Source organism: Corvus moneduloides, chromosome 7 (genome assembly GCF_009650955.1).
Source record: "Corvus moneduloides isolate bCorMon1 chromosome 7, bCorMon1.pri, whole genome shotgun sequence".
Taxonomy (NCBI): domain Eukaryota; kingdom Metazoa; phylum Chordata; class Aves; order Passeriformes; family Corvidae; genus Corvus; species Corvus moneduloides.
This window is the reverse complement of record NC_045482.1, coordinates 2,495,118-2,518,373: the sequence shown is the minus strand read 5'-3', so window position 1 is coordinate 2,518,373 and position 23,256 is coordinate 2,495,118. Positions and strand designations below refer to the sequence as shown.

At 44.4% G+C, this 23,256-nt stretch overlaps 1 protein-coding gene across 7 annotated transcripts in view; it reads right to left on the bottom strand.

Moving 5' to 3' along the window:
- The window catches only part of FN1 (fibronectin 1), a 52,029-nt gene that overhangs the window by 27,731 nt on the left and 1,042 nt on the right, over positions 1-23,256 (bottom strand). For all 7 annotated transcript variants that reach the window (XM_032114073.1, XM_032114072.1, XM_032114075.1 and 4 more), the window contains exons 3-19: positions 22,105-22,242; positions 20,182-20,313; positions 19,917-20,054; positions 17,382-17,540; positions 15,768-15,968; positions 15,126-15,305; positions 13,429-13,605; positions 12,837-12,989; positions 10,895-11,023; positions 9,261-9,404; positions 7,352-7,473; positions 5,956-6,133; positions 5,665-5,841; positions 3,968-4,096; positions 3,761-3,850; positions 3,026-3,220; positions 1,424-1,696 (exon numbers count right to left, since the gene is read on the bottom strand). In XM_032114073.1, coding sequence (XP_031969964.1) covers positions 1,424-1,696; positions 3,026-3,220; positions 3,761-3,850; positions 3,968-4,096; positions 5,665-5,841; positions 5,956-6,133; positions 7,352-7,473; positions 9,261-9,404; positions 10,895-11,023; positions 12,837-12,989; positions 13,429-13,605; positions 15,126-15,305; positions 15,768-15,968; positions 17,382-17,540; positions 19,917-20,054; positions 20,182-20,313; positions 22,105-22,242 — 2,715 coding nt within the window. The remainder of the gene's footprint in view (positions 1-1,423; positions 1,697-3,025; positions 3,221-3,760; positions 3,851-3,967; positions 4,097-5,664; positions 5,842-5,955; positions 6,134-7,351; positions 7,474-9,260; positions 9,405-10,894; positions 11,024-12,836; positions 12,990-13,428; positions 13,606-15,125; positions 15,306-15,767; positions 15,969-17,381; positions 17,541-19,916; positions 20,055-20,181; positions 20,314-22,104; positions 22,243-23,256) is intronic.

Sequence of the window (23,256 nt, the reverse complement as noted above, 5' to 3'; positions counted from 1 at the left end):
CAGGATGCAATTTATGTGAATAGTTTCTGCAATGTGGTTTAGGCAAAGCAGTTAAGCGGATGATCACAGCCTATGGAAAATGATTCCAGACATTTGTGACTGACACTGTGCTGTCTGAATTACATGTCTATACTCCAATGTACACCTCTGTGTGGAGTTTCAGAGGAACCCTACACCTAGCCCAGGCTCCTCAAAACAACCACAAAAAATTACAGATCTAGCTGGGAACTGGGCCCTTCTTGTTCTAAATGCTTCCAAGAGAGTTCAGGTTCCTAAGTCACATCCTTGCTTTTGAAAGCCTCACTTGAAAGAGGAGGGAGGGTGCTCACACCATCTGTTCTATGCTCAAATTAGACACCTATGTCAAAGGACAGACATAAGGATCTCATTCTCCCTGCACAGTCAAGGGACAGGCACTGTTCATGGCTCATAATTTAATGGATATAAGTAAGGATACTTCCCAAACAGCATGGCTATATTCACACCCTATCCCATTTCCTTTCCTTCCCTTCCCTCTCACGTTACTAAGAGCCGGGTTGGGTTCTCAGAAGTTGCTCTTATTTACTGAAAAGTATCAGAAGAGCAGCAGATGCACATAGCTGCATTTTGTCCCTTTGAATAAAGGGATCCAGTCAAAGAACACCACAAACACCCACTCACCCTTCTACTGCCCAATAAACAGGATCTGATCAAACAAACCATGTCCCATGTTCTGTCTGATCTGCTCCTCTTGGATCAAAAATGGAGATAACCACTCAAACCCAGATTAAACTCCTACTCTTCCACCTGAAAACCTACACCTTGCCCAGCCACTGCTCCTCTCTCTTCTCTGCACTGCTGCAAAGCAAAAAACAATGCCTGACAAAGTGCATTTTTCCTGACACTGGTGAAGTGCTGCACTGCCTCTAGATCATTAGCTGCTGGGTTCTGAGGGATCCTGCATGATCACTGGCAGGCACAACTGCTACAGCTGCCAGTGGAGCCAGATAGGCATGGAGCTGTCAGAAGGGGGATGGGGATTTTCAGAGGAAACTCAGCAAGGCTTCTAAGTCATACTGAAATCTGCCCTAAGGTACCAGCAAAAAAAAAAAGTTATAAAAATCACAGGCTGTGATCTGTGCTGTAAAAGAACTGCAGGGTCCATCAATTCTCAGTCAGTAATAAAAAGTTGAATTCCAGCCATACGAAATTGTTTTAAAGTGCCATGAGACTTAAACTCCCATTGGAAAGCCCCGGAGGAGGATAAATCTGCTGAAGAGATCATTGTTAGGCTGAATGAATTCCCAGCCCCGTCATCCTACTGATGGGATACCTCCTGGGCTAGAACTGTTGCACTTCAAGTGCTCTGTTTATACATTTCTACAAGCGACAGCGAAATACACGCCTCAAAAGGCTGAAAAAAGCACGGAGGAAAGACACTTACTGGTGGTTTGCTCTCCAGTCAAAGGTTTGCTCTCCCTGCCCTGGTTTACAGCAAAGATCTTGAAGAGATAGGTTGTTCCTGGGATCAGGTCAATGACTTCAGCAAAAGAGCTCCTGGTGATGGGCAGTCTCTGGCCGTGCTGGCCAGGGCGGTTGACAGGGATCACCTCCACCCGATAGCCGGACACTTGGCTCTGGGGTGGGGTCCACATGATGGTGATCTTGATGTCAGAAACCTCCACAAACTGCAGATCTCTGGGGGAAGGCACTTCATCTGAAAGCACAGGGGTACAGTAGTTGTCAGAGGGAGTCCTTAGCAGGAGGAGAAGCTATAGGTTTCCATGCAAGGGAAAAAAAAAGTGAATTTTGCTTGAAGAATGGCTAGCCCAAGAATATTTACCAAATTAAAACGTCAGGGTAACCTTACTGTAAATATGCCTACACATGTCCCCAGACAATATTCAAGCAGACTACAATTTCAAACATCACTATCTACTTTAAAGTCTATTATGTCTTCAGAAGGTATCTTGCTATGACAGAAAGAGAACTGAAAAACCAGATGTAATATGCTACAGAACTTCAAGTATATGCAAAACCAAAGCCTGAGGGGAAAAAAAGTACTCCAGAGATTGGAAACAGTAACCTCCTTCTAAAATTAAAAGAGAGGATTTAAAAAAACCCACAGCATGTTCTGAATGTCTATGATTAACTTGAAATCCACCTTTTATAATTAAACAAGTACAGGGGCTGATCTGGCCTTATTATAGTCAAATGCAAAATGCAGTTCCCTCAGTGCTGGGCCACATTACTGCACCCGTGAATTCCTGTGTCTAAATTAAATTTCTTGAGACTAGGACTGATACTGCCCTAAGGTTAACCAGTGCACATTTTTGGAAGATGCAGAAGCCAAACCACAAAATCATTGAGCTGAGTTCATTCCTGGTGAATTCCCATTTGCAAACACGTGCTTGCAACTTGCAGGACCATCAAATTCCACTGCTTACCACATCAGATCCCAATTCGTTCACTGTCCCTTCTTTTGGTTTGGTTATTCAGTCCAACTGGATACTTAAAAGAACCCTGAAACCAGTAGTTTTTTAAATATTGGGTGCCTCAAGTTTAGAGCCTATGGTGGTGTTTTGGCACATCAGTCAATGCTGAGTAATCTCCCATACCCACTGACTGCAAAGGAAAATAATGGGTAGGACTGGAAGGGAGAATGAAAAGTCAGGTGAACATTTGAACATGTGTTATGGTGCCTGAGTACATAACCCTGAACATCTGTGAGCCAAGTACTGGGGCAAAACAATATACCAGGCACTTCAGGAGATTTCTTAGTAGGATTTCCCTAAAATAACCTGAGAAACTGATCTCTCTTCTGCAGATAATTCAAGAACTGCCTGCAGTCCAATCCCTAGGAATTACAATCCTCTTAATGCAGAGTGGTGTCTTGACTGTGTCAATAAGTTCGATTTTACTACAGAACTTCAATACTAGTGAAATTTACAATTCAAACCCACAAAACCATAACTGAGTTCATTTAAGCATTCATTCAGCTAGCAACAGAAATCTCAGTGACTGAAATCCAGAACACGAGCATTACCTGTGCGTGGGACCCCAGTGGTTTCCTGCTGGATGAAGACAGGAGTGCTCTCCTGGTTTTCTTCCACTGCATAGATGCTGATGTTGTACTGAACCCCCGGCATCAGGTCACTGAGTGTTACAGAGGTGGCAGTGTCAGGCAGGTTGAGCTCTGTGCTGCTGCCTTCCACAGAGGGTACGTAGACAATCCTGTAGCCTGAAGCAAGAGAAATATGTAATGCTCAGCACAATCAGTAAGCACAAAGAATGCTAGAAATGAGGGCTGAACTGATCTCGCTACTGAGCTTTGATAAAAATAGCCCTGAACTTCAGCAGGACCTGTGGCCTGCCCGTGCTCACGTCCCATCTACAGACCACACACTCACAGCACCTTCCCAAAGCACAGTCTGACCTGGGTTAGCATATTTCTGAGGTCTGACATGTGGATTTAGGCATGTACAGTTCTCATGCTCCCTATGGGATGGTCTGAACGACAGATACAAATATAAGGTCTTGGGGCTTGTTTTTCTTTAACACAAATGCAGAAGGAATTGTTTTGCATCCAGCTTTCTGAATTGCTTGGTTCAGTCACTGAAGCCAAGGAAATGCTAAACTGCCCATGTGCTTTCCAGCTGGTCTCTCAGATCAGACACAATTTTGCACTAAGTTTGTCCCAGAGTTATATCTCATTTTCTTTTTCACCTACACTTCAGATTCTACCAATAAAGGAGAATAGGTGCATTCCAATTGGACAAACCTGTGATTGGAGCCTGTGGTCTGCTCCAGCTGATGACAATGGATGTGTCATCCACACTTTCCACTGTGTGCTCGGGAGGTGCATCAGGAGCTGTTTAAGGGAATAAACAGAGGAGGACAGCAAGTGTGAGGATAAGAGGTAACCAAAAATTCTTGAGCAAACAGTAACAACAGCTTTCAAAGCACAGCAAGAGCCACCCACACATACCTGTAGTCTGTGAAGTAGACAGGATCAGATTCTGCTCTCCTTCTTCAGAGATCTGATAGACATTAACAATATACTTGCGACCAGGAAGCAAGTCAGGGATGTTGACAGAAGTGGCTGTGCTTGGAAGATCTGAGGAAGGCAGGGGAGAAAAATTTAATTTAGCAGTTCCATCTTCTTGCTTTCTCTGCAAAAAAAGTAATTGAGATGTCTGTTCTAATCTGGGCTGAAGCACAGTCTTCCTGCGACAAAACAACAGTTTTTCTGCACTGTCTTCAGTTCACCTCAGAAGAGTTGTGTGGAGAGTTGGGACCAGCAACCAAAGGCAGGAGGGCTTGATGTGGGATATGGTAGGGCAGCTTGAGCAGCAGCCCCCTGCACACTGCAGCCATCTCAGCTGAACACTCATTTCATATCCTGACTGTTGCATTTTCAGTACAGAAATATATGGAAAAACTTTCACATGAATAGGTTATGTGGAAACACTGACTCATGAGTGAAGAAGAATGACATTATGAGGGCTGGTGAACTTCTCTCCCTGCTCCCAGATGTCCACCTACATGCCAGATGTAGAAAATTCCCCAAGAAGCAGCTCCTTGCTGGCCAGACTGAAGCCAAGCATCTTAAGGGAAACTGGGAATTGCCTTTCAATCTGCCTGTAAATCTCTGTCTGTAGACAGATGAGCTCAGGAGCTGCTTCACAGCACAGCTCAGCTGTCTGGGCAGAAAGAAAGGTGGTGACAGTGCTGGCAGCCCCCATGTGAGCCACTTCTGCTCAGTGTCCAAGCCTGTGAGTTCAGGGGAGCAACAGTCCAGGGAGAGTTATTAGGTCAGGAGATTGCTACTCTTTTTGTCATGTTCTTCTACCACACTCATAGCCCAATAACTAGTATAACATCAAATATCTGAGGTGAGATATTGCTATTACCACTGTCAAGATAGGAAATTAGGAAAAAGAAGTTAAGACGAAATTACATGTGGTACAAGGGGTCTAGAGTAGATGCTGGAAAAGCAGTTTCGACTCCTATGTCTGAGTCCAGTGCCTTTAACCAGCTTCCCAGCTCAGTTAAGCTGTCATGTTATCAAAGATGGAGAAGATTTGATCCAAACAAAACAACTGACAGAGCAGACTGGAACATGAGATATCCATGAGACAACAAGCAGCCAAGAGAGGGCATTTGGGAATGATTTCTCTCTGTCCGTTCTGATGGAAGGACAAAGGTAAGCCAAAGGAAATTAGCCAGGAGGCAGGTTCTAAAAAACAGATTTGGTTCTCTTCTCATTTGCATTGCTGCTCACTTCAGGATGCTGTGGAAGCCAGTAACTTTACATGATTTCAAAAGGAAAAAGAACTGAGCAAATTCATGGAGATGAAAAGAATAATTATATCTACCCAGAGTTATTACTCATCCACTGCTCCTGGCTCAGGCAGTTTTCCTCTGCAGAATTCTGGGACAGTATTCTGAAGGGATATTGCTATATACTTGCCTTGTTCTCTTACAGCTCTTAATGGAGAAAAGACAATGAACTAAGTGAGTTTTTCATCTGAGCTGGTCCTGCCACTCTCATATCCTAATTGAATCCTACTGAAAGACAGGGAGATGCTCAGATGTTTACACCAGCTCTACTGACTGCCACAAAACAGCAATGCTCTGACTGTGAGCAATGCTTTGGTCTGGCACACTCCAATTTTGTCTCACCAAGGTACTGTGGCTCATCACCCTCCTCGCTCAGCTCATACTCAACACGGAATCCAGAAACGGTGTCAGAAGCAGAAACCCAGGAGACAACAAAGCTGTTGGATGTGATTTCAGTGACAGATTCTGAGGTAGCAACCACGGGAGGAAGAAGAGTTGTCTCTCCTGAAACAGTGTTGCCTGCAAAAGAGAAGAAACAGAGGTTGCATTAAGCATCACTACTTTTGTGTTAACTGGGATGCACAAAGCAAGGACTTGGGTGAAGGAGATTAGGTTTTCCTGGATTCAACTCACTTGTCACTGCTGTGGTGCTGGTTGTGGTAAAATCAAAGCGGGTGACTTCTTTGTGGCCATACTGCTGGACACTGATGAGCTGTCCTTCATATATCACACCAGGCTTCAGGCCTGAGATGGTGTAGGAGTTCCGGTGGCCAGGGATGGTGGCTTCCTTCCACTGCCTTCCAGAGTTTTTCTGCAAGAAAATGGACACTCAGATAGTGAGAGACTCCCTAGGCTGCAAGCAGGGGGATCTAGTGACCTAACCTGCTGTGTGGTTACTAATCACTGTAGTATTTAAACAAAGGTATGACTTGAATGGCTTTAATGCACAGACAGAATCAAGTCAAAGGAGATGAGAAAAGTATGCCAAGAAGCAGGACTAGTGGCATTGAGTTATTAGGTTTTACAGGAGTAAATTAAAAACAACCTAGCTTTGAACTTTACCCTTTAAAAGGAACATTATTTGTCACAAACTCAACTCTTTCCTTCATCAAAAGCACAGTAAGGCATGAAGTAGTGGCTGGAAAATATATATTTGAAGGCTGTTCATAAAAACACTCTAACCCATCATCTGAAAACAATATACAGAAAAGTTCTTCCCTTTTACCCTGTGTTTGAACTCTATGGGAAGCTTTAAAATAATGCTCCATCCTCTGAGGTTTGTATTCCAGTGCTTTAAAGTCCATTTCATTCAGGCCTTCATCCAAGATACACTGAAGTCAGTAAAAAGACTTGAGTGCCTTGAATGGCTTTGGATCAGGGCCTTTATTGTTCTCTTAATAACAGGCACCATTGAGGTACTAATGCTCTTAATCATTAAGTGGTCTTTTGTGAAGCTGTACTCAGGGGAGCTGGAACACAGCTGATCTGCGTTGGTTAAACCAAATCATTCCTCACAGAGGAATCAGCCAGCAAGCAGTGGTTAACCAGTTTTGGTTTAGACTTTGGAGAAGATCGGAGTGACTGTTTATTTAATCCTACACTGAGCTGTTTATGATTTCACATCCTACTCGTTTTTACCTCCTCATTAATAGAATAAAATGTATCCCAGTTGTCTCTGGATATGCATGTTACTAAAACAGCATTTCTTTGGATGAAGAAGCTTCCACAAGGATTTACATTCCTAAGGTAAGGAAGGATATAAACTTGTCTGCTTGCTGTACTTAGTGCTTTGTTTAATAAAATACTTTATGAACACAGCAACCACTGAAGTTCAGGCAGGAAAACATTTAATTGTTAAACAGCACTGGCTCTTTTTGATGCTCAAGAGTAGCTGTTGACCTCAACAGGACAAAGACACTGAACAAGCAACTCAAGTTTGCTGAAAGTGTGTCAACCACTTCTTTCAGACACCAGGAAAAGCCAAATAAAGTACTCTTGATGAACAAATGATGGCAAATGTGGCACTCACCGGTCTCCAGCGCAAGATGTACTGGGTGATGTGAGACCGTTCAGGAGCATTCCACTGGATGGGGTGGGAGTTTGGCTGATTCGTGCTCTCTGTGATGATCACCTGAACAGGCCCAGTTGATCCTGAAAAAAAGAACTGCCAGTTTTAACATACTGGGGATGTTGTGGAGTCACCAAAAAGCAAGAAAGCTGCACAGCTCACATAGTATTTCTATACACGGAAAATCAGTTTTATTGCCTTTCTATCCTTAATGCTTCATTTCTACCTAGAAAACCAGTGAATCACAATATATTCTGTGGGAGAGTTAATCTGCACTGCTTGGGTCCATTTCCTGTGAGCTATCAGTGAAATGGAAAATGGGAGAGGTCTAGTACAGAAAGTCTGTAAAGCAAAGTCTTGTTGTTCAAAGAGATGGGGGGAACTTCTCAGCAACCATTTTCATCATTGATATTTTCTGCAATGGCAGCAGGGAAGCTGATAAAAAAACATCTGCCAAATCTGGGTCTAATCATGCAGCATGGTGAGGGAAAATTCCTAATCTGACATTGAGTACACCCTGAAAAAAAACCACTAATCTTCTATGATTTGACTAAATTTCTTCATCAGTTCATTTGAAACATTGAATTTTCATAACTCTGTGGAGGACTCTGCAGATAGTGAGACTTGTCTCCTGCACACAAACCCCACCAGAAGGGCTGGTGGAAGTCCTGACACAAAACAGGCCCATGAACTCAAGAAAATACAAGTTCTGCAGTGCTCTAATGCTTAAGACTACTGATTGCATTCAGCTAGGTCAGGCTCAGGCCTATTTTCTCCATAAAGCTCTCCAATAGAGAAGGACAGATTTTACAATCCCATGGGTCTCCTTTCAGTCCCTCCCAGCCCCACTGGGGAGGTTTCACTGAACACTCAGCAGCACTGTCCTCATGTTAGTTCTCAGAAAATCCCAGCAAAGAGATCCCCAGAATGTACAGGAAAGTGTTTTAGCCATTAAATAGCTGCACACTCACCGCATTACCAACATTTCTAATAATAATTTACCTGGACAACCATGTAACATATATACCTGTTCCCCATTTAAGAGGATTTCTAGAAAAACAAACTTGTGCCCACAGGCAGAAAATTTCAAAGCTCACCTAACCCCAAACCTACATTCAGAAACATTAGATTTGGTTTATTTACACATTTTCAGTCACTCTTGTGTCTAAAGCAGCCCAAAGCCCTGGTCTCCAGGCTAGAGGCATGCATACTTCACATAGCTCAGGGAGATGTTTGTTTAAGCAGTCTGACAGGACTCAGTGAAGCTCAGCAAGCCCTAATACTTCATCTTATTCAGATGAAGACAGTGGCAGTTGCAACCTCAAACAGGAAAGTAGAGAGGTTCCCCTTATGTTCTGTTCGGGGAACTGAAGCTGAACAACCAACAAACAGGCATTGCCCATCCCTATAAAGAGTTCCTGGAACTGCCTGGACAAACAAGAGTTCAAATATTTAATTTCTTTGGGGCACTGATCAGGAAAAACGTTTCGTTCCATGGTGGATTTTGTTTCTGTAATGAGCAGAAAAGGAAGGGCTACACATATGTGAGTTTCAGGCAATATAAGCTGAAGATTACACATGTGATATCACTAAATACCAAGAGGCAATGTAAACCCAAGCTGTTGTGTGCACTGAAAGGCACTCTCTGAACTAACCCTGGCCTCAGGAATAGCTGCAAATAGCTTGGGCCCCTCTTTATAACCCCGACACCTGCTTGTGTCTGCCAAGGGACAGGGAAAATCTCTTCAGTTTTAAAAGGAAACCAAAAGGCATTAGGTACAGAAACCTGAACAGTGATGCGAGGGGTGGAAAGCTAGCTTTCCTCAGGTCTTACTCAGCAGGTGAGCTCATTTTCTGTTGGGTTTCTTACCTGGGTAGGTCTGCAGAGGTTGGCAGTGCCATTCTCCAATCCCACGGCCATAGCAATAGCACTGGTATCTGACCCCATGGACATACTTCTCCCAGGAGTCTCCAATTTGGTAGAAGGTGCGGGTTTCCGAGTCCTGGCACTGGTCTGAAGGCACAAGAGAGACGGTTCACCACTGTGTGTTACTGAAACCACACTGAAATATCTACAGAGGAAAGCTCCAAGAGACTGTGGCACAAAGAAATACAACACCCATGTTCATTTGCAAATATACATAAAATATACAAATGTACATTAAGTGGCAACAGAACTTGAATTCCAAATCACTGCATGTATTAAGTTAGATATTAGGGGGCTAATTCAGCTGTGATGCATTTCAGTGGGGTGTTCCTTCTAGAAAGGATTTCATCCACTCTGGAGCCCAGTTCTGCTCTGGCCAACTGAGCTCATCTCATCCAAAGCTAAACCATGCTGCTCTCAAGGAGATCAAAGGCAAAAATTCCTCCTGCCTTCAACAGAATTCATTTGTGATTTAAAAGTCCCACGAATTTTCAGCAGAATCTTTCCCTATTTACCACTGTAGAAACCAAAGGGGGACAGATCAGATCCTGAAATCAGCTTAACTAGTGTAAATACAGCACAGTACAGCACTTCAGTACACCTTCTACTCTGACAACTGCCTGTATGCCTGGCTCAATGGAAATTCTCAGTGAGAACTAGTATTATGTTTGCTTGGATAAATAAGAGCTTTGTTTAGAGACAGCAAACAAAATTAAAACTTTAATTGTACCTACATAGAAAGCTGAAATCATCCCCCCACCCCTTCCTTCAAACTAGTAATTTTCAGGAGCTTTACAATCCATGTTCCTTGAGTAAACTCGTACGGGTATTACTGTAAATAAAGTAGAACTTCACAACTAGTAATTTCCAACAGATTTTCTTGGCAATAGTTTGAAGCTCTCTTGGACTTAGTAATTGCAAACCAACCAACCAGGTCTTATCTTCCAATCAAGGTTTGCTAGGGAAGGGGGGGAGGCAGAAGAGATGAAATCTCCTTGTTCCTGAAGAGAACCATGATGGTTTTAGCTAACCTCCAGAGCACTATTAACATGTGCTCTCATCCTGAGCTTTCCCTCTTTGCCAGAACAAAGGGCAGCCAAAAAATCAATTCAGTCCAAGGTAAGTTAATATGTGCTGGTCTCCTTCCTCAGCTCAGGGAGAAAACTCCAAAAGATTTTAGGATAGAGAAAGGCAAGAAAACTGATCCCAGCATCAGTGCCCAGCTGCATGTTTTATCAGTGTTCAGGCTGAGAGCCCTGCTCAGCTGACAGCTCAGGTACCAGAATCCAGCCAAATCACCACAGCCTGGGAACCTGCTACACTTTAGAACATAGGCTGGCCACAATCATGATTCCTCTGTGGCAGGTGTGATAACCCAAGCTTATGTTCTTAAACTAACAAATGCCCTTTCACTTACCCTCCAGCAAAAGCAGTGCTGCTTCTATTTTTGCATTTGTACAATTCAGGACGGAAAGTGGACAAAGACTGGGCCCAAACTCACACACTGGTTTCTCCATACCAGTTTACACAGAGAGCCACAACAGGTGTTTGGCAAGTGGGGGCAGCCAGTGACTCACCAACAGGATCACACTTCCATCTCCCCCGGCCCTGGCCAAAGCAGGTGCAGTTCAGCATGTGCCCCTCATCATGACGCTTGTGGAAGGTCTGGTTCACATCATAGGTGATGCCATCCACAATGCACTGGTCTGGGGGAGAGAGTAGAGAGTATCAGCAATTGGTCTAAGTATTAAGCGAGAACCCTTCTGCTTGGGACATCATTTCTTCTGCTTGATCACCACACAGACTGACCATGACAAGCTCCATTCCAGCAGAAAGGAGCCCTCCTGTAATCTGTGACCCTCACAGTGCTGCACACACACCCCTGCTCCCGAGTTCATCTATCAGCAGTATGCAAATAAGCAACACTTGCAGAAAAGAGGTCTGCAGGACACAATCCAGCTACAGAACTGCCTTGTTGTTCCTTTGGACAGATTCCACATGTGAACGAAAATCTAAACCACCACACTGATTCTCCAATCATCTCCTCTGAGGAACATCTCAACTGAAACTTCTCAGTGAGTACTGCCTCAAATCACTGGAACTACACAAGGAGAAAAGGGCTGCTCCAAATTTATAAAGATATAATGAGGAAGCACCAGCCATTCTCATGATGTTATTCTGTCGGGTATCTCTGCTACCCTTTGTAGTGATCTGAAGGCAGAGGCAGATCTATTACACACACAAGATGCTGCCAGTGCCTACCAGTCTACTCTTCCCTCAAAACCCAGCAACCAGACCCCATGCTTTAGTACAATGGTATCACTCTATTAGGTTCAATGTCCATCTGGGATCTGGCCCAGAATTCCTAAAGCCAGTCTAATCACAGCAAGGAGCAGAAAGACAAAACAAACATGAAAACCACCCCAGAAGCAAGTTGTTTTGTTAAGTGGGACCCAGGAGACCCAAGTTCAGTTCCGGAGTCACCTCTGGATCATCTGTCCTTGGGGAAGTGAGTCCAGGCTTTCATTCCCTATCATATTTTCCCACACCATGGGCACGGCATCAGGATAAACCAAGGAGCGCTCAGACTCTCCTGCAGGCGCCAAGATCTGGCTGCTCTGTTTAAACAGCTCTACTCAGATAACCTTTGCCTTTTGACAAAGCAAAGTATCTCTACCCTCTCCTCATCAAGAAAGACCACTTCCACTCCAGAATGAACTGCAGAGAACTAGCTGTGTAAGTGGAAACAGGAGTTGCACAGACCAGAACTTTGAGCAGTGCCTTTCTCACTGTTCTGAAGGAAACACATTAAAAAAAACCCTTCCAAAGCCCTTGAGTGAGCCTTTCCCTATAAATTATATGCCATTTCAGCAGTGGTGTTAAAGAGTCCTTTCTTGGCCTCTTGACAGCAACCCCCCTCCTTTTCCAGACATGAAGCCAATGCTGTGAGCTAGCTGTAGGATGATCAAATGTCTGTGCTTTTAAGTCTTCTTTTTTTGGTATTGCTTAAGTACTTCTCCACTTGGACCACTCATACAAATGAGTAAATAAATAAGAATAATCTCCATGCTTTCCTGCCAGCTTTTCATATAGATTAGCCAGCAAAAGGCTAGTTCAGCACAGAGGAATTGAAAATTTCACTACAGAACAATAAAACAGAACAGCTCTGCTTTCAAACTTCAGACTAGTCTGGAGTTTTGTCTGTTCTTGAGGCAGGGAGGTGCCTATACTGAGCTCTCTGTAAAATCACAGTGGTGCCAATTCCTAAATGTAGACAAAAGGAAGGAGGGATAGCATGATCAAGATCATCAAGGTTTGCTTCTGCTTGAGCCTGTAAAGGCTGGAATATACTTTTCCAGCACATAACAAGCAAAGAACTTCACAGCTCCTCTAATTCCCTTCCTACTCCAAGGAGTAAACTGCGGTTCTTGAGCCTGGGCTCAAGCCTGCAACGACAGAAAAGCATACCAATTTCTCCCACCTGGACTAAAGTGGTGGTATCAACATGGAAATCAGTACCTCTGAGCTGTGAATAGGCAATGCAGGTCCATTCTCCACGGCCATTTCCTACACAAGTACATCTCATCATGTGGCCCATGTCGTGCTGCTTATCCCACTGGTCCCCAACACGGTACATGACACCATCATTGGTTGTGCAGATTTCTTCATGGGCTGGGTGAGAAGAAAGCAGGAGGATATTTATGAGGCCAGAATTTACAACATCTTGAGGACTGAGACCATTTGCAATACCCCTTCATGCCACGTAGTGGTTTCTGCATCTTAACAAGGAAATTTTGGCACCCACTCCGGTTTAGGTTCCCCAGCAGATCTCCACCAGTTTGCACATGCTGAGGAGCATGCCTAGCATGCTTTGTAGCAAAGAAGGAATGAAAATTGCCTTCTCCCAACATTGCCTAAATCTCTGCTAGAGGTGGTCAATGGGGGAAAAAAAAAGGACAAAACAAAGCTTCAGAAATGCCTTAAAGGGCTCTGGGCTGGGACACAGCTCACTGGAAGTCATCAGTAACTGACCAACAGAGAGGTCTTCACTTTCCAGCTCGAAGAACCACATACAAGTGCTCCATAACCCCTTTATGGCTCTCAGCCTTACCAGCCATGGGGCAGAATCCAAACTTCTGGTCAGCATCGTAGTTCTCGGTGGTTCCACACCACTTCATGTTGTCCCTCCGTCCCTCAGAAGTACAGTCGGTGTAGTTGCGGTTGTTGTACAGGAAGGGGAAGTGGCACAGAGCACCATTGGAATTGCCACCACGTGTCTGGACCAAAACTACAAAAATGAAAAGAAAATAGATGCAAATGCAGCCTTTGCACTCTCTCTTAGCATGCACAAAAGAGCTTGGAAAACAAACCACTAGCACTACTTTTTCCCATGTGTGCCCTGTATATAATCCACAGGCTTCTTTTCTTGCCTTTAATTAATTCAGATGTGGAAACATAAGCTTTGCACGAGGTCAGTTCAGTTCAAGCTTTGCTTTGGAAGGAGCTGCAGAGCCAGCCATGAGAACTCCTGGGAAATAGGGAAAACTGAAGCTTACTTTGTGTGTTTGAGAAGTAGCTCTGCACATCCCTTCTCCCAAGGCCTAGGGAATGAAATAAACTCATAGCTCTCAGCATACCGGTATTATCTCACTGGAGCTATTTCCCAGCAGTGCCTTTCAGCTCTAAGGGAAGCCTTCACCCTCAGGAAAGGGTTACAGTTCAGTTATGTACAACAGGGCAAGCCAAAACCTCTCTGCAGGCTGGAAGCTTCATGTTTTGCAAGCAGCAGTGGAAAGAGGGCTGTAATCTACCTGAACTAATCACCTCTTGAGCAACTCTGCTTTACAAATATTGGTGAACAAGAAGACATTTACTGAGATTTTTCTCCATCACATTTCTCTTTTCCACAGTGTATCACAAGAAGCCTCTCTAAAACTTGAATGTGTGCATGGACAGGGACAGTGTTTGGTTTTTCATTGGGGGGCGGGGAGGGAGGGGAGGGGTTTTGTTGTTGTTGTTGCTTTTGGGTGGCTGGTTTGTTTGTTTTTTTTAAAAAGAAAATACTATATGCCCGTCAGAGAAAGGCTTGACTTTTATCAGGAAAAAAACAACCAAAGTAGAACAGAATTTTTTTAGAAGTGTCTATGCAGTGTAAAAAGCAGCATTTTCATGGCGGAACATGAAATACTCTTTCCAAGGTCAGATCCCAAAGAAGCTGCCTGGACACTGCTCCATGGATGTCTGACAGGCACTCCAGAAAGTGCAACCACACAGGTAGATGTGTGCTGCAAAGGGAACACTGACCATCCACAGACAAGAGGGAATGCTGCTGCATTAGTCATGCCCCAGCTCTTGACTGGTGACCACAAATCACATGAAGATCACTGCTATATATGGCAGCCTGGCTAGATAGCCAGGATGGAGGGAGTGACAAACTGTACTCCATGGATATCCTCCTCTTTGCAGCCTAATATGGGCATTACTTGAAGCAATTCACCCAAGCAAAGCCAAAGATAAGCATCCTTTGGGCCAAAGCGCCACCCTGACCAGGTACTCCCATTCTAAGGTCAGCTCAGAGGAGAGAGAACAGGACTCAAAGGGTACATCTGTAACACCCTCCAAAGATGCCAAGAGCACACAAGTGCTCTGTCATCAGGCAGCCCTCCTTTCACAGCACTGCCTTACTACCTTAAGTCCCTCCAGACTGCTGGAATTGGTCAGGCAGCCTGTTACTGTGTCCTCTGCTCATTCCTCCATCCCTACACCAGGGTCACATGCATGTGAAGACCCTCTAAAAGAAGAGCTCACCATTCTGCTCGGTACAGAAGGAGTATCTCCTGTCCTGCTCGAAGTTGGAAGTGGTGCTGCACCAGAAGTGCCCATCTGTGCGGCCTTCGGTGGTGCAGGAATAGAAAGTCCTTCCATCGTAGGTGAAGGGCAGGACACAGGGTTCTCCATCAGAATTGCCACCATACGTTTGGGTCACAGCTTCAAAAAGAAAAATCACAGCATTAGACTGCAATCCCCAAATGTCAGGGCTCTAAAACAGCCCTTCCAGGCCAAGTTGCTGGCTGCTGGGAACCCACACTGACTGCCATGGACCCAGGCCAATACACACCAACAGGCAGCTCCACAGCTGTGGCATTTTTTTACATTCTTTTCCAAACATATATTATCGCAGCTCCATTTGAATAAAGTTATTAATGCTGCTCCCCAAGGGCTCTGTTTCCCCTCAGCAGGTTATATATAGCTCACTGGGAAACATTTCTGCCCTACAGAACCAGGCTTTGAATAACCAAACCATTTCTTCCCCCCTTGCACCTTTCTCCAGTATGCCTTCTTCAGAGTACATTTCTGATATGCACACAGAGGGTTCTACTTGGAAATTACACCACAGGACAGCCCTAGAGACCTCACAGGCGTGAACAGGCACTACACACCAACTCATACCTATCTCCTGGCAGCTGACTCCGTTGCCCAGGCAGGTGCACAGCATTTGCTGGCTGCCCTGTGTCTTGAGCCACTGCATGCCCACGGAGTACACGACGCCGTTGTCCGTGATGCACTGGCCGTAGGGCTGGGGCTGGGGCTGCTGCGGCTGGGGCTGGTACAGCGCCGTCTGCACGTTGGTGATGCTGGGAGAGCCAGAGCCTGTGGCACAACACGAGACACAAGGGACACGTGGCGTGAAAAGCCCAGCAACAGAATGCTGCCGTAAAATGCTGAGATAATAAAACCTGAGGCACTCCATCAGATGGAAGGCACAACACTCTTAAGCTTCCGGAGATGCAGCTTAATTATTCCACTTAGCAATTTTCAAAATTAGAAGAGCAACTCCCCCTTCTGCTAATGACAGCCTCTGGTTTCCAGCCCTGTAGAATGGCTTTAGAAGGGATTTAGAAACTGCTTTTCAAAGGAATTGTGAAGAAAACCTTTTTTTTTTTTTTTCAGAAAAAAAAGGTTAGTTGAAGGAACTGCAGAACAGAAAAATCAAGATCAGTGACAAGACAATAAAAAATTACCAAGGAAGTAGCGAGATAAGGCAAAAAGGATCAGTTTTGAATTTTTCATTAAAAACAAGAAGAATAAACTGAAAATGTATTCTTTTACTGGGCAATTTTAAAATTTTGAATCAAAGTTTTTGGCACATTATCATTTGGAATAATACTGAGAGGCAAACAGGCTTTTTGTTGTCTACATCATATCAATTTCTTGCTAATGATTCTCACAGGAACCTCCACAAATTCAGCTCTGCTGAAATAGGAGAAATAATAATGGAAACAAAACACTGGCACCCTTGAAGTGTTCTGCATTTTGAAGTTTAGACCTTCTGAGAATTTGAAGTTAACCCAATGGAGTTAAAGGTCATTTACCAAGAAAACTTTAGTGCAGGCACTGCAGGAAAACAGAAGTTCTACATTGCATTCACTGATAAGAAACCCAGATCCTTAAAATGACAAAAAGAAAGAATTTAGGAGCTGAAGATTTAAACCTTGGGCACAAAAGATATGCTCTCTGTAAACTAGGCAATATTTCATACCGAAATTACAAGCTCTCTCACGTACATGTATTAGACAGCGTTGTATACATTCCTTGACATTTTTGGGTTTTTAAAGCTCACCCATTAGTAGGTGTATTTATCATGTCAAAGAAACCAGATGGTCTCAGTGGGGTTTAAATTAAGGAGATTTCAAGAAAGTTACCCTGAGGCAAATACATAAAGTTCAAACATTAACTTGGAGTGCCATGCTCCCAAGACAAAGATTGCTCTTGTGGATGCAGGGCCCTAGATGTGATTTACGGCCCTGTGATTGTGCAGGCAATCCCATGTGTGTGTGCCAGCCCCATTTGTGCATGGAAACAAGGTATCAATTGATCTTCTCTCCACACGCACAAACAAGGAGCATCTCCTGAACTCTGACCCTCTCTGCTGCTGATCGTTCCCAGACAAGACTCTGAAATACCTGAATTAGGATGGAACAATTCAACTCCAAGTCCTAACCTGTCAAAACGTGCCATTCATGTTCCCTTTCCCTACGTTCCATGCCACGATGCCCCACTTACCAGTGCTGGTGGTGTGCAGGGCCGTGTGTCTCTCGCATTTCCACTCGCCTCTGCCGTTCCCGGTGCAGACGCACTGGAGCAAGTTCCCACGGTTATCCTTCTTGCTCCAGTTGTCCCCAATTCTGTAGGAAGTCTTGGTGTCGTGGTCATTGCAGCGATCTGTGTGAGGAACACGACTCTCAGCTGTGCCTGCTCTGGGTGGCTTCACTGGGCAGTTTCTAGCACTCAACCACCAACTCTATCAAACAAGCTCATACTTTAAAGACTGAATTAAAGGCCCACCTCATTCTCTGGAGCCTACCATTGCAATTCCTACATGCACTAAAGCCTGCACTAAACTGCACAGGCTGAGAGCATCCCAAATTTCCATTCATTTCCAGAATTGCTCTTTCACTTTGCAGCCGTTGTCAAAAAGCTACTTTTTAAAGTCATTCTAAACCCATTCTGTCCAGCACCTTCAAAGCTTGTTTTAATGCCCCTTTTTTTTCTTTTAAGAAAAAAATCAGGAGTCTTTGTAGCTGGGTCATTTCATACTACACAAAGGGTACAGTTCAATTTCAGGGCTCTCTTTCATCTGGAAGGGACTAAAACCTGTTTGAGGACAACATGTAAAATCCCACTTTTCTTCCAAAACAAGCCTGCATGAAGCTGCAGTGAAGTTAACACAAGCTGCTCAAGTCATACCAGGAGTACCAGACTTTCTAAATCTCTTCAATAACCCACAGCCCGCGATGAATTGAGTAAAAGGGTTCAAAGGACAGCACAACAAACTACTTTTGTCTGGATGCCAGATCCACATGGATTAACTAGTTCTTCTTCCATTACAACATTTTACCTTCTTATTCAAGGGAAACTTGATACAGTGGCTCAAATATAATAATGGATCAATGAACACGGATTTATGAAGAACTGTGGAAGGACATATGCATTAAGCCAGATTGCCACTGAGAGAGCACAGGGGATAGAATGTGAATGCAGAAAACATGTTACTGATTCACAGTGCTAAAATGACCAGAAATTGAGCATTTGCCAGAAGAATGGTAAATTGGTGAGGTATTCATCATCCAATTTTGCAAATGTGAAAAAAACGTGTCTCATGGACACTCTTCTCAATGAAAAGCTGAAATGTCACTGAAGCAAACAGCTGTGATTCTGAAAAATGCTGGCCATAAAAGATATATAACAGCAGCACCCACTTGAAGTGTTAGGCCACTTTGTGGGCTAGAAGTATCATTTTATATACATAAATTTGATTTTCTCTATTCAAATGTAATTGGAAAACAAAATGAAAAATGAACAGGTCATTAAATTGCGATTTCCCCCATGATACAACAGGGCAGACCTCAGTTATGGAAAGAAAGCTACTGCCAAATACATTTTATTAGTAATAATAAGTCCTCCAAAATTCACAAACAACACATTCTGTTTTATTCATTCCTATTTGACAGCTAATGATTTTTCCTTGTATGTCTTTAACAGACTTAATATTGTCAAGGCTGGGTTGATTTTTACAGCTTATTTCTTGAACAAGTCTCTCCAGATCTTCCATTTTAATCTCAACTCTCCTTAGTGTCTTATTCTTACATGTCTGCTGTTTGTATCAGCAAAAATCCATTACTTGTGTGCCCCGAGGCAACTGAAAGGCTACAGAAGAGTTTCTCAAACCTTGCATAACCAAGGTGTAAGGTACAAAGTTAAATTTTCTTGAGGCAACTCGTGTAAGCCCGAGATAGGAGCAAGCTCTGTGGTGGAGCTAACAGGACTGGAACAGGAGGTCAATAAACAAGCAAGATTTTGGATTTTAAGGGCCCTGTTTGCTTTGCAAATACAAATAAAATGGGAGTATTTATGGTAATGTCCCTCAATGATGCAAAAACTTTAAAAAAACAAAACCACCTGTGCTGCTAGAGCAGGAAATGGGGTGGGAAAAGTGATAGGAGAGATGGTAGAGCAAGCAAAACAAGCCCTGGTTTAGCTGACACAAATTAAAACAGTAACAGAGAGAAAGAAACAAGAAAACATTTTATTCTTGCAGATCCTGCTGTTGGAAAGGGTATTTAACTTTAAAAACTCCAGATTGTACCTCAGAAGGCTACTTGAAAGCACAGAAATAGGCATCCTGGGCTAAACTCTCTGCCATTTTGTGGGCCAAGCGATTTCCCTGACTTCCTGGGAGATGCCTGGCTATGGCTCAGCTGACATGCAGGTTCCTTAAACCCTTCTCTCTCCATGAGATTAAATCCCCAAATAATCCAGGCACCTCTGTCGCCAGCACTGATCACCAGCTCTGGGGGATGTTGCCAGACTGCAAATGGTGACTGGGGCACCACACAGGCCTCTCTTCCCTCAGAAGGGTCTGCTTCCCACCACCTCCCAGGGCATGGCCATCCCTCTCCAACTACTGTTACTTGCACAGGGCAGATGAAGGAACAACTTTCCTTTCCCATGCAGGATGAAAGTAAGTAAGAAAATAAATGAAAAATTAAGTAAGGTAAATAAAACAGAGCAGCCAGCAGTTGCCAGGCTGGCACTTACTTCTGGAGGTGCAGGTGATGCGGCCGCTGCCCTCACCGAGGCAGGTGCAGTCCACCATCATCCAGCCCTGGTAGGGCTTCTCCCAGGTCTCTCCCACCACGTAGGATGTCCCGGCTGTGTTGTCGTAGCATCGCTCGGCTGTGAGGGGAGAGTGGATCAGAGCCCACCCAGGGCATTCCCACATGGGGACACCATAGGGAAGACAAGGAAAAAGGGCCCACACACCCTGACTGTGCTGAGGGAGGAGCACGGAGCAGCCACTTACCCACAGGTTTGCAGGTCCACTCGCCCTTTCCATTGCCCAGGCACACACACTCCAGCATGTACCCGCCTGTTTCGTGGGGCCGGCGCCATGTATCGCCGATCTTGTAGGACTGGCCACCCTCATGGCAGCGATCTGTGGTGGGAGAGAGGGGAGCCGAGGTGAGGGACGCATCAGGAATGGCATGGTGGTCACAAGGGCCACCTGGCCAGGGGCAAAGGGGGTCAGCTGGGGTGGGGCAGCAAGGAGGGGGAACAGTGAGGAGGATGAGGGGGGACATAAGCCTGTAAAATGGTGCTCCATCTTTCCCACTGGCACCCGCCACTTTCTGTATTTCCCAGGCCCTGTCCTCCTCCCTCAGCTAACTTCTCCATGTTCCAAACCACAGCCAAAGCCTGGCTGGTGAAAAGGGAATGCCAAGAAGTGATGAGGTGCTGTTTCTCCCTCACACCCTGTTCTCAGGCTGAGGGCTGGTGCGGGAGGTTTTGCCTCCATCTTGTTGGAAGTGACGCCCCTTGGGCTTCTCTGTGGCCATTCATGAGGGACATGGTGGCCAGGACAGCACGTGGAGGATAAGGAGGTGCTTGGTGTGACAGGCCAGTGGGAAATCAGATCTCTTGGGTTTGGAAAGCCTACCCTGGAAAGGCAGATTCAAGCCCAGCAGTGCCCCACAGCTCTGAGGCAGCCCAGGCTGAGGGAGGGAAGCACGGTACACTGCAGTTCGCAAACACAGGGCTTGTTTCTTTGGAAGAATACAAGGGAAAAAAAAAAAAAAAGAGCAAGAAAGAAAAAACACCCACATCCCATCATTTATTAAGAGCCAGTAAAATGTTCTGTGGGCTCATTTGTGAAAGCAGGGAATGTAGGAGTTCTGAAGATTGATTCAAAGCCAATTGCAGTCAGTGAGACTCTCCAGTGAGCTCTAAACCAGGCTGATGATGAGGAAACAAGGCTGCTCTTACACTTGCAATTTCCTTACTGACTCTTTCTTACAACACTTATCATCCCTGCCCAATAAAATGCCATTAAATTCAGAAGGGCTCCAGCTCTATTTTAATGCTTTATTTTTTTCCCACGTTACAATGATGGCTGGTTTCCGAGTCCTCTGTGGCAACACTACTAGGATCTGCCTATGTGTCTTAAACAAGAAACTGGATACTTTTAAGAGCAAGACTTTTCTCAAAAGATACCTCAGAGACTTTGAAATCTCAGCCTAAAAATCCTTACACACAGCAATCTTCCTCTGTGCTCCCAGAAAGTTTAATTATGAACTAAAGGGAAATTGTGAACAATTCAGTGACTCAATAAGGAAAGGATTTCCAGACAGAGACGTGAAAGGGGAGCTGGGGAGAAAGGACCAAGGGAAGAGAGAGAAGAGCAAGAGGAAAGTATGGGTCAGGCTAGTGAAAAAGGAGTTGCAGAAACACATTAAGCTGCTGTCTGGATATCAAATCTCAGCTCCCTTAGAGACAGGTGTTCAATGATATTTTTGGAGGACGGAGGACTGGCTCTCAGTTGGCATTTATTTATTATCATTTATTCTAAGTAGTCCCATTAATGCTGATGGTGTTATTTTGACTCACCAGCTGCAGAGCAGACTTTTTCCCAGTCAAAAATCTACTTTCATAATTGCACCTGTGTATTATATACACTCTTGTATATAATAAATTACTAACCTGTATGGCTGGACACTAGCAGTAATTTTTGGCCTATGTTTTCTCACATAGCACTTGACCCCTTGAATAAAAGGGGAGTTTGGTTGTGTATGTACATGGGGCAAGGACTTTCAGTTTCAAAGCTTTAGTGGGCTTTGGATTAAACCCCATTCAACTTTAGCTAATAGGCACTGGGAATATTGTGTAAATTGCTCTGGAAAATATGACACGAAGGAACAATAGCTCTAGGAACAGGCTCTTAGTTACATACTGGCAATGGTGCAGCTGATTCTCCCACGTCCAGCTCCAATGCAAGTACAGTCCCAGATCATGGAGTCCTTGGGGCGCTCGTAAGTCTCCCCTACCCTGTAAGTGGATCCAGTGTATTTGTCAAAGCAGGTCTCTTCAGCTATGAGGGGGGGAAAAAAAAAATTAAAAGAAAATCAACTTCATGTAACCACACCAGTAACACATACAGTCAACAGAAACACATTCCTTGCCTCCTCACACAGATACTCCTTTTTTTCTGGAGAAAAATGTCTATGAGTCCCCTCTTTCTTCATAGGATGAAACAGCAGAGAAAAAGTTGGGTAAAGTTTGCCCCCTCTCAAGGTGCCCATGATGCTGAATAACCTCAGATACCTCTTCTTCCCTCCCTCAGGGAACCAAAAGTTGCACATGACAGGCATGCCTGAAAGCATCAATCCCAGCTGTTTGAAGCCAACAGTAGAGAAGACAGGAGGGAGCAAACAACCCCTGGAAACTGTGTCCTTTGTCATGCTAATCCTCCTCACTCTGATTTAGCAAAAATTAAGTAGATTAATCCCAAATTCTGCAGCACTCCCACCAAAGTCAACAGCCAAGTTCACTACTTGTGTATTGCCCACACTCATGCCTGAGTAAGTGATTACAGAACATTGGTGCTGCCACCAGACTCAAGATGTGAAGCAGAACAACTTTCTTCACTACTGGGCAGATAAAGTTCCCTGTGTCATAAGGAAAACTTGCTATTGAACTTCAAAACTGTAAAACTTCGGAATTTCTGCAGAGGAAGGAAAAGTAAATTGAACCCTCTTTTATGAAGTAAGGGGACTGAGCACTCCTTAAAATACTCCAGCCGTGAGGCAGACAGCACACGAGCCTTCCAAACAGATGGCTGAGATGCTCACATCTGTCTTACATGAACACTGTCAGCCAGGAACCAGTTTTTCGTCTCTTCTATCTCCAAAGCAACATAAAGGAACTACGGCAAACCAGTGGCTTCAGACCAATAAATACAGATCAATTGCATCTGATAATCTGAACTACGCCTAATCCTGGAGAGATGCAGCCTCCAGCAGACCTTGCATTTAAACTTCTTTCTGTTCCCTAAACTTCTTCTGCACAGACTAAACAATCTCATTTTACACTCAATTATAGAAAG